The sequence below is a fragment of the Odontesthes bonariensis genome, chromosome 19, assembly GCF_027942865.1.
Source record: "Odontesthes bonariensis isolate fOdoBon6 chromosome 19, fOdoBon6.hap1, whole genome shotgun sequence".
NCBI classification, from domain to species: domain Eukaryota; kingdom Metazoa; phylum Chordata; class Actinopteri; order Atheriniformes; family Atherinopsidae; genus Odontesthes; species Odontesthes bonariensis.
In genome coordinates, this window is record NC_134524.1 from 14694263 (window position 1) to 14709404 (window position 15142).

A 15142-nucleotide genomic window follows, 5' to 3' on the forward strand; every position below is an offset into this window, starting at 1 on the left:
TGACACACCAGTGGCTGATCACGCTGTTCCTATGCATACATTTTCACACACTTTCACTCGCTCATATATACAGGACATGAATTCTTCTTTCACGTCTGTGTTGAGTTCAGCTGAATAAACACACCCCATTTGGTGCACAGCCAAACTATCAAAGCAGTCATAACCGATGACAAGAAAAATGGTAAAACTCGACCTAAATTGGCTGTTGATGGGAGTTAAGACAGTGAAACTGCACATCCTGTACTGAGGGTGCTGCCAATGGAAAGGACATGGAGTAGCTGAAATTATAATGGTTTCTCTTCATGGAACCACAACCATTCCCTGCATTTACTCTGTGAAACTTGGTCTGCTATCTGCTGTTGTGGCTGGCATTGATGCTTATTCCTGAGGGTGGCGCTAGAGTAAACAAATGGAAATTGGTCAAACGTGTCTTTTTTTTTTTTTTTGTCAAAATGTTATTTAAGTGTTCATGTAATTATTATCTCGTTTTTAAATCCAGTTATACCTGTAAGTGACTGTGTCATCGTGTTCTGTCATCAAAATCTCTATTTATTCAGAACTTTTAAGTCTAATATGAGCTTTAATACCTAAAGTCATTTCTTCATATTTTGTCAGGAAATTGGGACATATTACAAATATTAAAGTGTGCAATCTCAAATGGAAATACAGCATACAAGGCAACATTAGAATTTGTACAATTTACACAAATTACATTTCTATTCAATATTTGGTATGACCACCTTTATTCTTCAACACAGCCTGAACCCTCTTAGACAGGCTTTCTTGTCATCTCTTTAAGTAGTTTTCAGGAATAGTTCTCCAGGCTTCTCCCAAAGCTCTTCTTTGGGTGTTGGCTGCCTTTTGTTCCGTGCTCTGTCAAGATGATCCCATACTGCTTCAATAATGTTGAGGTCCGTGCTCTGGGGAGGATTCATTCCTCCATAAGACCTGTTGCCACTGATTTTCAGTCCAGTTCTTGAGTCATTTGGTTTCCCTTCCTTAAGAATGCCTTTAAGGACACCCTGCACACTTGGTATGCCAAGTTTTGAGATAATACCTCTTTGTGAATCCACTTGGTTGTACAGAAATACTATGTTGTGTCTGTAAAACTGTGTTAAATTTGGCATTTTCTGTAGATGAGATTAGAGAAATGGAATCAAATTATGTGTCAAATTTGCAAAAGACTGTGAGTAACAAAGTGCCTAAAGATACAATTTAACATACAATAAGTTATTTGGTCAGTTGTCTGTTATTTGTAGACACAACACTTGAATTGAGTGTCTTTTTTTTATACTTGAATGATTCATAGGTCAGTGTTAAGTGGCTTAACAAAGAAACGCATTCCTCTGAAAATGGTCAGGTACAAGGTCTGGGCTGAAATGATTGAAACAGCAGCCAATGTGCGATGAAAAACTTTACTGACCTTCAGAAATCCTGGAGAATTCTTGCTCAACACCTATTTAAAAGATTAGAAGAAAGCCTAGCTGTTCTGAATGACTGTTAAATATAAAGAATGAAGGGTGGTTCGAGATTTTAGCACAGAACTGTATGTTTTAATCAATCCTTCAGCTTCAGGCAGAAACGGATTTCCATGATGCAAAGGCAAATTCTAAAGGCAACTACGCATGTATAGATGCTCTTTCAGCTAATTTGATATTTTTACATTATAAGTATGTCTTCTACTACAGAGCCTTTATCATGCAAATATTGGCTTGTTTATTAACTCTTTTAGATTAATCATTAAATCATTTGACAGAGCAATTCTCGCTATAATTTAGATGAAAGTTTATTACAGGTTATTCACCCCAGCTAGTAATAGAAAGACAGAAACAGTCCTTTGATAAATCTGACTATACAGGCACAGAGGCGAGCTGTCGCCCTCCACCAATGGGAAGAGCCGCTGTCAGTTAGGGGGCGGGTCTTGTGAGTCATCATGTTTGAGTGTACACTGCGTTCAGACAACTTGATACAGAGTAACAGTAAATCAGACAGAGCAGTTCCTACAGCTCCAGCAGTGAAATTGTAACCCTGTTGCAAGTATTTTTGGCCGCTGATAGGACCGAGTGAGCTCACTGCGGTCTCTTTTCTCGGCCAGACTCAAGAGTTGTTCGGCAAGAGCAACACAGGGACCGTTTTCACTCTCATTTCTGCTATATCTAAATTTTATATCACACTGGAAATGTCCGAAAACAAGCCGAATGATGAGCCGAAGTTATCTACGACGGACAGGGTGGTGAAATGTAAGTGTAATTTTTCGTGTCACTATGAAACGAGATGCAGGCACGGCTCTCTGTCTGACCACAACAGGCAGACTTGGAAGAATTCACGGTCGTCGCAGCGGCAACAGCAGCAGCAAATGCAGTCGAAAATTGTTTGCTGGCTTATGGAGGAAGAAGGGTGTTAGCCGAGCTATGACAACAGCTGTAAACTAGGAAGTGAGGGTAACTCCACATTGTAGACCACAGCAAAAAATAAGCAAGAAATCTCTGACTGTCTTTATATGACCCGTGATGTAGCTGCATGTCCAGCAGTGTGACAGATGACTGGTCATTTTGACTCAAATCCACTGCACAGCTTTACAATACGCATGCAAATATTGCACAACCATTGCTATCAACATTAAAGGCGTTTTTAACCTCCTAGTGCATGCACCACCAGACATACTTTTACTTCTTTTTAACCATTGCACAATACTCTATTTTAAAATCTTGCCATTGGAGGTGTTCTTCGGGTGCTTCCAGTGCCTTCATGCCACATGGGGTGGCTCTTCCTGCCTTCTGTGTTTACAGGTCTGACATTCCACCTTTGCAGTCTACCATAAAAATGCAATAAAGATCATAATCGAGTCGACCTATCCTGGAATAGGAGCAGCATAGCCTGCCCTGTATCATGTCAATCGACGTCCCCTGAAAGGCAGTATTGAAAGATATTTCTGGTTAAGGATATGAGCAATTAATGTGTCACTGGAGGACGAATGTACAGCCTCTCTTCAGAAGTAAGATGACAGTGCGTTAACTTGTGCTTTTTGTGTTTGATCCAGCTCTGTACATCGCAGCAGGCGTGTGCAGGGATCACAGTGTGCAACAGCACATGAGGGAATTACTGAGTGATTATTATTTTAATTTTAATTTTTTTTTTCTCTTCTATCTTTCTTTCTTTTTTTTGCAGGTTAAGCTGTCGATTGAAATGATTCCATTATCTGTGATCATTAACCAAGAATCTCTAAATAAATGAGAAAAGGCAGCGATCCAGTCCTCAATAGACCACGACTAAAGCGATTGACTATGCTCTGTACATCAAAGTCTGAGCTCTTGTTCCCTGATCTCGATCACAGATATATTTTGCTTTCTCAGCTTGTAATAGAAAAGTCTTGAACAAAACAGCATCTGCAAAAGCTTCTTTTTTTGTATCAAATACAGAGGGAACCAGTTGTGTGATGGCTACATTTTGAAAATGGGAGTGAGTCTTGGGTGCTTTTGTAATGAATATTTCAGGAGATCATACCATTCCAGTCTCCGCCAACTTGATGGCTAATGAAAAATGGATATGACAGGGATGGGCTCTAAAGAGATTTAACAGTATCACTGGGTGACATGACTGGTTATGTTTTTGCGGATCCAAAGCTACTTTTATCGTGTCATGGAAGATGCCATCCATTGCACGTCTCAATTCTTTGTTTCCACCCCCCCCACCCCTCCCGCTGCTCTATGTAAAGATCTGCAATGGTGTTAATCAGTTTCAAACGTATTGATTAGACATTAGAACGGCTGTCAGGCAGTATGGGAGCCCAGTTTAAATGGCTTTCTTTTTCAACCTGATGTCGAGATCGTCGCAGTAATTCAACTCATATTTCATTCATCAGGGTTTTGAGAAGCCGGGGTTTTGAGAAGCTGGGGTTTTGAGAAGCCGGTGTTTTGGTAATGCCTCAGTATTATGCCAACACAGATGCTGGCTGTGTACAAAGCACCTCTGCATATCTGCAGGCTATACATGGGAGGTCATTTGTTTTCAGCTGCCTTCTTTGCCGTGCTACAAGGTGTCAGTCCCAACTTATCGAAAGTGCTTTGCATCCACCTGTTCTCAAAAGGGCTTTATTATAATGCTCCTGAAAGCCAAATCTGCATCGTAATTACCTATAAGACTTTAATCAGCTGCGGCAGGGGAAGTTGCACAATTTATTTTTTCACTTTTACACCCCGGACCAAATTAAATATGGGAGCAGTTTCCACTTCACGGCGTTTCAGTTCAACGAGCTGTGTGACCTCAATGCTAGTTGATGTTATTGTATGGAATTAATGCTCGTTTTCTGACCAACGGAATTGCTGTGCATACATTACCCAAAGGTTACGATCATGATGATTTAGTCAAAAGTCGATATGTTTTTGTTTTTTTTCTTCCTGAAATTATTAGCCTTTGTGTTAAAACTAATAGCTGCCTATTTCCATTGATGATTAATTAGATGGTTTTCATTCAGTCTTACCGATGTTCTGAAATAAAAATATTTAAACACCGCAGAAGGCTTGAAAGACTATCAAATATTCATTTTAGAGAGCCAAAAAATTTTGCAGACTTTAGCAGATACAACTGATGGTAACTTTATGATGAGATTGAAAATGGGACAGAGCCTTATGTATGTGGTTGTATGATAGTTTGTACTCGTGCAACCATATATATACATAAAAAATTAGTCAGTAATATGGTTGTCATGGTGCAGTCATGACGACCGCCGCGCTCCAAAGCAGAACGAGCTCGGTAATGGTGTTTTTCCGTCTCCAGCTGAGAAGCAGGGCCTCAGCGCCCCCGATGGTGTTCTGGGTCCTTTTCTGTGAGTGGGGATGGATAACATCTGACATTTGACTTTTGAGAAGAGGCCCCCATGCTCAGACATGCGTGGGTTGGAGAGATCGTGGTGGTGACAGCGGCGCAATGCCAGCCACTGATCCCAGCTGGATAGCTGAGTCATTTATAGAACAGGACATTAAGTAATGCCACATACTTGAACCCGCCTTACGTGGGATCACCTGCATACAGATCTGCCTCATGTACATAAGCCGGCAAATGCGCCATAACAGCGTCTCTCTCTTATCAGGTGCTTTGCAGAGGTTTGAAAGTGCCAGCTGTGAGGAGTTTTTCTTGAGGTGTTGTAATTCTGAGTAATATCTCCTCATTAGCATTCATAAATCTTGTCGTTAGGTTTATTTGCCTTGGAACGGGATTGCTGTGGCAAAGTTGGGTGATTCATAATAACTGCTTAGGCTATTTATAATTGAATTCCCGTGCCAGTCTCCTGTGTAAATAATTTGTAAAGTTGAAATTTTCACTGGAAATGGTGTGCTTTGTTTGGATGTACTAAACCTGTACAAATCAAACAGTCATTAACTGCATCCTTTATTGTTTTTTTTGCACACAATTTATTTTTCTGCAAAACATCCAATTTAAATTAGGAGGCAGTAATGACGCAGGTTCGCTGCTCTGTGAGAAGTGCACTCAGAGACACTGTCTTTTTGTTGTTTGAAGAGCCATTATTGTGGCGTAGTTGAGGTGTACTCTGTCTGGAAAAGCATTTCCCTGACAGGGAAAAAATGGTATGAAATTGCTTTGTGAGGTTGTTGTTTTTCTGGCCATCTCTTTGAGAATGGCCAGACAAAAAAATTGGATACATTATTGGAAGTTTCTTGACTCAATTCTCAGAAAAAAAAAAAAAAAAAGGCACCGAGTACAGTCACTTTGTTATTCTAGTTGTTTATGACCCAGTTTTCTAAGCAATCTTTGGGAACTTAAACATAATAGCAGAGATTAAAACATTGTCAGTTTATGAGTCGGATGTTAACAGTTTCGATAAGCACTTGTTTGAGATGTTTCACGAGAAAAACATGCAACACTTTCCCTTGTTTCTTTTTGGGTCCGTTTTCTGGATTTCTTATCATTTCCAACAATAAACTTGTTGCAGCTGCCGTGGAGTGGCTGGTCTGACAAATGAACCAATGCAGCAAAGTGGGCATTTCAGTGGGAGACTGTCAATATCGTACCCAGTCAAGGTTAATTGTTTACAGAAGTAAAAATCCTCAAGATAGCGAACATGAACTGTGCCACCATGCTCCCTTATCTAAAGCCCCCCCCCTCAACGTTTTGCTTTCCACATTTGTCCAATTTTCCCTCGAATGACTGTTTTTAAACACTTTGGGTTAGAGACTTTTCAGGGACACAGCCTCCCTATATGTTGACATGTCGACTTGTCAGGTGAAGAGTTCTTTTTGCTGGTGGGTCTGGTTGAATGTGTGATGGTCGAGGGGTTTCCCACCTTCTGCCAAGCTGCACCTTTTGACAGCCGTCTCTTTGCACCTCTAAACTAGAAAAGCAGAAGCTATAAGTGGGGGGGAAAAAGGGCAATCAGACAAGCCTGCCGCGTATTTGCTTGCTCGGTCTGCTTTAACATTCTCTTTTGGTTGTTTATAACACTGTATTGCGTCATGGCATAGGAAGGAAGACCTGAGCCATCTCTGTTATGATGTGCCTCTCCGATAGGCCGTATGTGGTGTTTTGAGCCTGAGTAAGTGCACCTTTACTGCTCATTAGATTAAGGAGGAATTAGGCTCTGTTGTGGATTTAGGGCACCGCAAAGCAGCAGATTTGGACAGATTAAGCTCCATATAGGGGGATAAAGGCAGCTCTGCTCTGAGGTTGTAATCTGACTCCGTGCATTAGCTGGTGCTCTTGCTAATTCATGTGAACAAATTGATGTTGGGTCCTGATCAAGGAAAAGACCGAGGAAAAAATGTTTACCCACCTTTGTATTTTTGATTGTTGTTAAGCCCTTGAGTTCAATTTGGAGACATGCAAGCTTTTGAACCGTTGATGTATTCGAATCATTACACATGTACAAGCAGCAGTTCTGTAGCTTCTGTCTCGATGGAAGGATTTTACTGTTGCTTTTTTCTATTTTGGCTGTCCATAAGGTGCTTTGTGAGCGCCACATGCGCTACATTTTCCTCTTTTGCTTCAGACCAAACACAAAACTTCCCCTCTTGATTGCCTATATCCACATTTGCCATGCGGAAACCATAGAATATGACGTTGTGCTATTGTATTTTGTGAAAATCAGCCCATGTATAAACAAATCCTCAACATATTTCCCACTTAATGGCTGGCAGACACCAACACATTGCTCTATTGTGAGCTACAGTGGGTAACAAAAGCCATTCGGAATAGGGCCTGAAGTTGTGTGTCATTAGATAGCTCGCTGGAGTTGGTCGCAGCACAGTCACAAATTAATCGATAGAGTGTCTGCAACACATGTAACAACATGATGGGCACCCAGTGTGCTGACCGTGGGGGAGGATAACCCAGTGAACTGGGAGCTGTAGCGTTGCTAGGTTGTATTATAAGTCAGTAGAGTAGTCACTTTATCTCCCACTTACAGGGCTGAGCACGGAGAGGCTGCAAAGATGCCGGGTTTGCGGTGGGTTCAGAGAGCGACCATGACCCCACACTCAAGCACACACCCGTGCTCATGAACTGCGACATGGGCCACTTTTAGTTGATAGAGAAAGCAAAAAATTCAGAAAAACATCTGCCATGGGATTGATGCCAAATGCTGTTTCGCAAAATTTGGGAGCAAATGCTTTGTCAGCAGCTGGCTTAATATAGACTCAGTTCAATTATCAACTCAGTGGATGAAGAGTGACGTGTGTGTGTGTGTGTGTCATTTGCCTTAAGATTTTTTAAATTTTTTTAGCGCTGCTTTCGGTTTAAGTTGAATCTATTTGTGAGCTGCTTTTAAACTAATCACAAGGAATAAAACGTAAATGCTTTCTAACTACTTCTGTTAAATTAATTCAAATAGTGGCCATCCACTGCACCGCCACGACAGTGCTAATTATGTTGTAATTGTACCAATGGAAGTACCGGCATGAATAATATGAAAATCAAACTTGTCAGGGTGGCAGCGGGTGAATGAAAGTGGTGAACATGCGAAAAAGAGGGTAAAGGCAGTTTTTTTCCCGACTTTTATTTCACTAAATTCATAAATCAGTGCAATGAAGTCTTTTGATTGATCTGATATGTTGAATCTACCCATGTGGAGCCATTTTTAAAGAGATAAGGATGGTTACTTTTTTTCTTTTAGCATATTCCCGCTTTTGTGATCAACGCAGTCGATGGGATCATCTCATCATGAGCAAAACGACAGCAGTGTTGATATTTTCTGTTGGCTGTCTAATTATTTAACTCCTCTGGTTCAAGTAGCCGTGTTAAGCTGGATGCTAAGTAAAGCAAAACTAAGTAATGTCTCAAAATATCTTAACAGACACGGTTTTATCTTGGATACGGCGATGCCTCAAAACACCCAGTGTCTTTGCCTCAGTTTTTCCCGCCACACAATTAGAAGAGGAGCTTCCTTGTGGTGAGAACATTCCTGCATTCTAAATCTCAAGACTTTACTTTGTGGATTGGGACAAGCCTCAGCACGCTGCTGTGTGACAGATGCAAACATAGGCACACTCCTGTGTGGTGCAGGGCAGTTGTTTGTATTTAAATATGGGCAAAATGAGTAAGGCCATTTGCGGGTTGCCTATAAATGGTTGATTAGTAAGCAGAGAAAAGCCGCCGCACGGGAAGAGATGTTGTAGCTCGCCTGTCAGCTCATCAACTCAATGTATATGCAAGAGGGAATGACATCAGACGGGTACACAGTATCTCTAGGTAACTGTCTAGTTGAGATTGCTTCTAAATATGCTAATATGCTGTTGTGGCAGACTTTAATCATCGTCTTCGCTCAGAGTTTTGCCTCCTGCCATCTGGGAGGAGGTATACTTCTCTCAAGCGGGCCAAGTCTAACAGAGACCGGAGACGATTTGTTCCATCAGTGGTTGGGTTTCTTAACAAGCTATGGTTCAACTTTCCATTGCAGTCTATCTACAGTTTTATGGCGCTTATTTGACATTCGTCAACTATAATATGTTTTTTTTTTTTTTATATATATATATATTTGGTAACATGTAATTATGTCACTGTTTCTTATATTACATTTTATGTGATTAACTATGTTTTTTTTGTGCTAACTACTGATATCAAAGTTTATCCAGTCCGATCCAATCAGCGCACACACGTTGAGGCCGATGTAAATTTGACATCCTACTACGACAGATGCAATATTGATTTTTCATTTTCGGTGCATGCAGTCAGTCCTCAGCTACAGTCCTTAGTAGTGTGTTATGATGATATGACCGTGCCTCGGCATGTCAGCCGAGGCCAAAAAGGGACAGTGTCACAGGCTTATTGAACAACTCCCAAAAGCAAATTTGCCTCTAAATCACTGCACCCAGCGGAACGAATCGTGGACATGAGAGCCTGTGAGACCTAATTTTCTCATTTCAGTCAATGTGCCCTTATCATTACTGAGTTTTTTTTTTTTTTTTTTCCCAAGCGTGTTAGATAAAAACCAATCAGCGGTTGTAACCAGATTTCACAGAGACTTCACAGTTGTCTTCAGGGCACGGCTCTGCATTCCACTGCAGGTTTGTTTTGGCGGGACTTTGGTTTGGCAGAGCAATGATGCATAAGCAGAAGGAGCGGATTCAGCCAACATGGCATTAGCTCTGTGCATTCAGAAATGTCGCCCCAAGTGGTTTCTGGCCAGCGATTGGCCCTAGCCCTTAAAATGCAGTTGACATTTTCCAGGACAGGATTCATAGTTTTTGACTCTGAACCAGTGTTCAGAGTAACCAGTAAAGTGAGTCATTTTAAATTGTCTTGTGTACCAGCTTTCCAGTAAATTGCTGTAAGAGCTGGGCAATATGGACCAACTAAATGGCAGTGAATTTCTATAGATAATTAGTATATAATAATCATATTGGTACTGCACAGTATGCATTCTGCTTTCTGTCTGTCATTGTCATTGCAGAGCAGTAAAAGGAAGACAAGTGGGCAAAGAGCCCCTCTTTTACAACCAGCTGAAGTTGGCAGCCCATGCTCGGGGGGTCTACATCATCCACCGCATTCTACCTATTTCTAGCATTGCCCTTCAGAATCACGTGAACTTGCTGCTCATCTTTTTCCCATGCGTTTAGCATCCCAGAACACCTGCTTTCCAACACCGGTGTATGAGATCCTCCAAAGTGGGCCTTGGGGCACCTCACTCTTTCGATCAAATGGGGAATTAATCCAATGAGCATATAACTTTTTTTTGTGTAACTCGGGTAATGCTGTGATGGATATGATGTGTTGAGCGCGTGAGTCCAAAAATGACAGCAATCAATAGCCTTTACCACAGTGGTGGGGCAAATCATCCGGAGAGATGAAATCGATCAATTCCTGTAATTCTTTTGTCTTATCATCTCTCAGGGTACCTCCCCTCTTCTCTCTCACAGTTCTTGCTGCGTGTGTTTTTTGGACAAAGCTTTAGTCCAAGCTTCCTCAGTGAACTAAAGTATCATGATGTATCAGATGTTAAAACTTTAGGTGTATTATGGAACTGGTGCTATTGAAGCTCTGATACTGCTGCCTTGTGAAATGCTCAGATTGTTGACATTACAAGTGACTGTTGGACTGCTGTTGTTTTCCACTTAAGATATTTCCACTCTGCAGTTATTTTAGCATACTGCTGCCACAACTTTTTAGGACAGCTGTATCACGGTGCGACTGATGTAAAAGAAAAGTCGTCAGGTTTGAGGTCTATGTTCAGAGCGATTCTTGCTAATGGGATTTAGACACACCCCACATAAATTCATTTTCACTCTGCTGTGAAAGGTCCAGGCTATTCTCAGGGTCTTCATCCAGGCTTTGATTAGCAACTGTTTTTTTCGTTGTTGTTTTTTTTCGTTTTTCTTTTTTTTAGAAAATTGCTGTAAAAAGCCAGCTTAATTGAAGAAAGCCTTAATAACAGATGGGTAAATAAGGTGGGTGCCGTAAAGTTTTCCTCTGTTCATTCACGGTTGATCCCGGTGCGTGAAATGACAGTCCCGGGAGTCTTTTCTTTCAGGTGTCGTCAGCTTACGAGCCGAAATACCCAGCGTGTGGACAAGAGAGAAACTCCAGCTATACAAATACAGCTGGAGGTGAGTTGAGGCCCCAAGGTTTATTTGCACACACTCACTTGTGTTAATTATAGACCACCTGGCTGAAAATTAACCCTCTTATTCCATGTGGTGGTAATTTTCGTGTCGGCTTATTTTAGTTCACCGCTGGAAAAAAAAAAAAACTTTCATCGGATATCAGCAGGTTCTGGAATTGACTCGACAGGATGTTGTCTCGTCAGATCGCTGTTTGTGTGATGAGACATGACGGAACTGCCTGATGTTGTCTGACATGCTTCTAATCCCGGTGTGTACTATTTATAATTGGTGGCTATTTTAAAGTGGAGGGGGTTTTATTTGTTTGTTTTTTTTCAACCCATTGCGAAAACACAATGGGGAGAAGAGGTGTTAGGTTTGCCTCGGAGATGATGATGGCAGGTCGCTCAGTTAAGGCTGAGTTATACTTCTTTTAACTGCCCTTGCGTCTTGCGCTTGCGTTAATGGCTCGAGACGTTTATGCTTCATTTAGCTTTGCCGGCGCTTGCGTGTGCTGCGTGGCGATTCACCGCCAGGACAGTAGGTGGAGCAGCGGGTTTTTTCAAACTACGATGAAAGGAAATTCACCGCCAGGACCTCTTCGGCAAGTCTCTCTTCGAGTGGATTCATCATAGACATAATATATTATATATATTATGTCTATGGGATTCATGCTTCTTCTTCTTCTTCTTCTTCTTCTTCTTCGCTTTCTACCTTGTCGTTTGAAAACAGCGGTCTTTTATTAGGGGAAGAAACCGGAAGATGAACACGCCGCCAGTTGTGATGTAGATAGTGGCTTGTGCTCGCGTCCAGAGTGGCTACTAGAGAGTCTCTATTATATCTGTAAAAGGGCTTTGGTGGCTACTCTATAGCTCTGCTCGGGTCTTGCGTCTTGCGTGAAGTTTAGAAAATTGAGGTGACACACGCAAGCACGCAAGGGGGGGCTTGCAACTGCGCAAGGGCTTGCGTTGCGTCTTGCGTTACCGACTATAAACCAGGCTTTACTCCCACCGATGGTGGAGAGGTGAGGGAGGAGGACTGCTGCTTGGCCCGCTCACTCAAAACACACTCTGCAGTGGAAGGTCAGAGCCAGAGTCGTGACTGTGGTGTGTTTCCGTTGGTGGGGAGGTTGGGGGTAGTAAAACTGCAGAGGTGCCATGTATTTGTCCTCTGGCCTCGTTGTTGTGTCTATTGAATTAGTCCCCCCCCCCCTCCGATTTGATCCAGAAAGAGTCAATTTCCTTTGGTGATATTCTTGTATTAATCGCAAAGCGTATTGACCCTGTTGGGGTAGATTTAACAGCAAAGTTAAATTTGATTTACACTGGGCTTTTGTTTCCCATAGACTGTAGCTTTTCTGCATTTCTGGATGGTGACCTTCACAGTTGCCACACCGAGGTGTGCGCAGTCATAGTGGAAACTGATGTCTCTGTCTGGACACTATTAGCCAGATTTGCGAGATGTTTGTGTGTCCCATGGCTCCAATTGATTTTGTGCTTGTCCAAACACCACCACACAGCCATACATTTCATTGACCGATCATTTGAACCTTAATGTCGCCCCACTCTCTGTTAAACCACTAAGAGTTGAGCAGACGCTCAAATACTCGTGCTGTTTCCATTTATGACCAATTCCATTTTTTTTTAATCAATTACATACTGAGAGGCTCTCAGCTGACTGCGGTTGATGCACTAGTCAAAAATCATTGCAAATGGCATACATTTTTATTTGTGTGTTTTCATATTTGTGTGACAATGGCATTTAGTAGGAACCTCTACTTCTACCAAATCTTCTGCAAAGGAGGGTAGACAGCTGAGGTATGTGTCACTGTTGTTTGTTTGTCTTCCAATAAGACGACACAAACCTGCCAGGCAGAATTTAATGAAACTTTGTCGGAGCGTCGGCAAAGACAGAATTCATTCAGTGGTGGTGTGGATCCATGTCAGTTGCTGTAAAATTGAAAGATGGGGCATTCAGAGACCTGCATTCTCCGGACGCCCCTGCAGTTATAGTCTTTGTTTGTCGAAATTAATGAAAACTGAATCGTAAAACTGAGAGAGACCTGTTGTTTCAGAAAGGGAAGCTTCACTGTTTGCAAACTCCTGAGCAGTGATGCCCTGATCAATTAGCTGGTGACTGGAATCAGGCAGTTTTCCAGCTTTTAGATAATCTTTGTCAGATATATCTGATTCTTTACTCGTCAAACTTACATCCACGAGCAGCAGGATGGTGAGGAAGTACTGTGACACCACCAATAATCATCGCCACCATCCACACTTACAATATTGTGCATAAGTCTTGAGCCACCTATCATTTATTTATGTATTAAAATGGGAAATGGGTTAATCCTTTGTGTTAGCTTGAAAAGACTACAAAGCTGCTTGGAGTGAAACTACAAAGAAATTCCGGGTGTTTCAAGACTCTTGCGCAGTTTCTGTACACGCTAATCATGCAGGATTGCCATGAAAGACAGAAAACTTTGCATTTTGTTTTGAAGTTTGGGTTAAGTTGCATGGGTAAGTTAGAGATAATAGAGAGTCAACTCGGTGTAGCAGCATCTCTACAAATGCTCTTCAAGATTTCAACTTCTCAGATCAATAACTTAGAAGCAAAATGTTGTTAAAACACTGTAAGATAAGCTATTTTAACACAGGGGAATCGGGTATCGACTGCCTCTGCAGTTGCTAGTTGTAGTGTTTTGTTTACAGCACAACAGGAACGGTGAATGCGATTTCCAGTTTACACATAACCATTACGGTTATTGTGTTTATAACAATACTGCAGACATTAAGCAGCATCTGCAGTCTAGGGGGCGAGCTCGGTGAAAGCTCGAGGCAGCCTTATTTTTGTGAAAATGGCTGCAGATTATGTGTTCTGCACATAACAGTTCTATCCCGTGGCCTGGAGACCGTTTGAGTGGGAAGAGGTGCAGTTTAGTAGAGTTATTGAGAAGTCAATACTCTGTTATGAGTCAAACTTTCCTTCAGAAATTTTGCAAAAAAAACTCTGGCTTTGCTTTATGTACCATTTCCTTATCCCAATCCCACACCTACATGGGACTGTCATGTCCTGGCAACTTGTTTGTTGCATACAAACCTTCAATGGTGGCCCACCTCCACAGAAACTGGAAAAGGTTGTGGAGTGACACAGCAGCTCAGTGGTCTACAGCTACTGCAGTGAACATAAGTTTGAGTATGTCTGCATCCTTAACACAGTCATGAGAATACTTAGGGGTACAGTGCCTCTGACAGCTTTTCTACTGAGGCTCCACAGCACCTCGCTCAGCCTTTTTCTCTATCTTGTAAAAGTGAGGGGCATACTGTACGAGGCCCATTATTTTCTTTTCCACTGGCCCAACTGTTTTCTGTATCAGTCAGTCATGTATTCCAGCTACAACCTGATAACAGATTTAATACCTCTCTCTCTTTAGGAAGTTTTAGCTGCAGCTTTGTTATCCCTGCTTTCAACCACGATTGCAATCCTTTGCTCCAGCCCACCGTCGGTTAGCGTTTCTCTCATTCCCTTTTGCACACTTTCTTCCCGAAGCCATGTTGTAAGACCAAAACACCCATAATGCCTGAGGCCTGTCTCCCTGTATAGAGCGTAATCCGATCCCCCAGGAGGAATGTGGCAAGCCTTGGGGACGGCCAAATTGAGGTACAAATCAGCTGGTCAGCCAGCAGATAGCGTACCTCTAAGTGATTTTAAGCCAGCACTTTGGCAGTTATTGGAAGAATAAAATCAGTTTTGTATTCATCCCCCACTGAACTAGATTCATAGTTATATTTAATCTAAAACACTCTACGACAGCAGTGACGTCAGACAGTAGTTGTAAGCTGCATTAAGCATTTGTTGGGGACTGTGTGTTTTGTAGCCAGCAGTGAAAAGGGCAGGAGCTAACAGATGGTGTATGCAGTACAGAACTATGCAGTTCCACAGTACTGGGCTGCAGTACTGCATGTGATGTCTTTAAAAAGCCTGTTTGCTTTTGATGAAAGTAAATATAGTGCGTTTGAGAGCCAGATCATTTAAACACCCTGCCCAGCGCATGGGGTGGTGTATTTATCTTTACTCGCCGTTTGAGACAGAAATGG

General features: G+C 41.9%; 1 protein-coding gene across 5 annotated transcripts in view; it reads left to right on the forward strand.

Annotated features, from left to right (window-relative positions):
- The first annotated feature begins 1960 nt into the window (after positions 1-1960).
- The window catches only part of LOC142369371 (protein phosphatase 3 catalytic subunit alpha), a 67899-nt gene continuing 54717 nt past the window's right edge, over positions 1961-15142 (forward strand). For 3 of the 5 annotated variants that reach the window (XM_075451725.1, XM_075451727.1, XM_075451726.1), the window contains exon 1: positions 1962-2240. In XM_075451725.1, the coding sequence (XP_075307840.1) occupies positions 2180-2240 (61 nt within the window). In that variant the 5' untranslated portion in view covers positions 1962-2179. Of the gene's footprint in view, positions 2241-15142 lie in introns of all 5 variants that reach the window. The other 2 variants (XM_075451729.1, XM_075451728.1) reach the window with 2 other exon arrangements.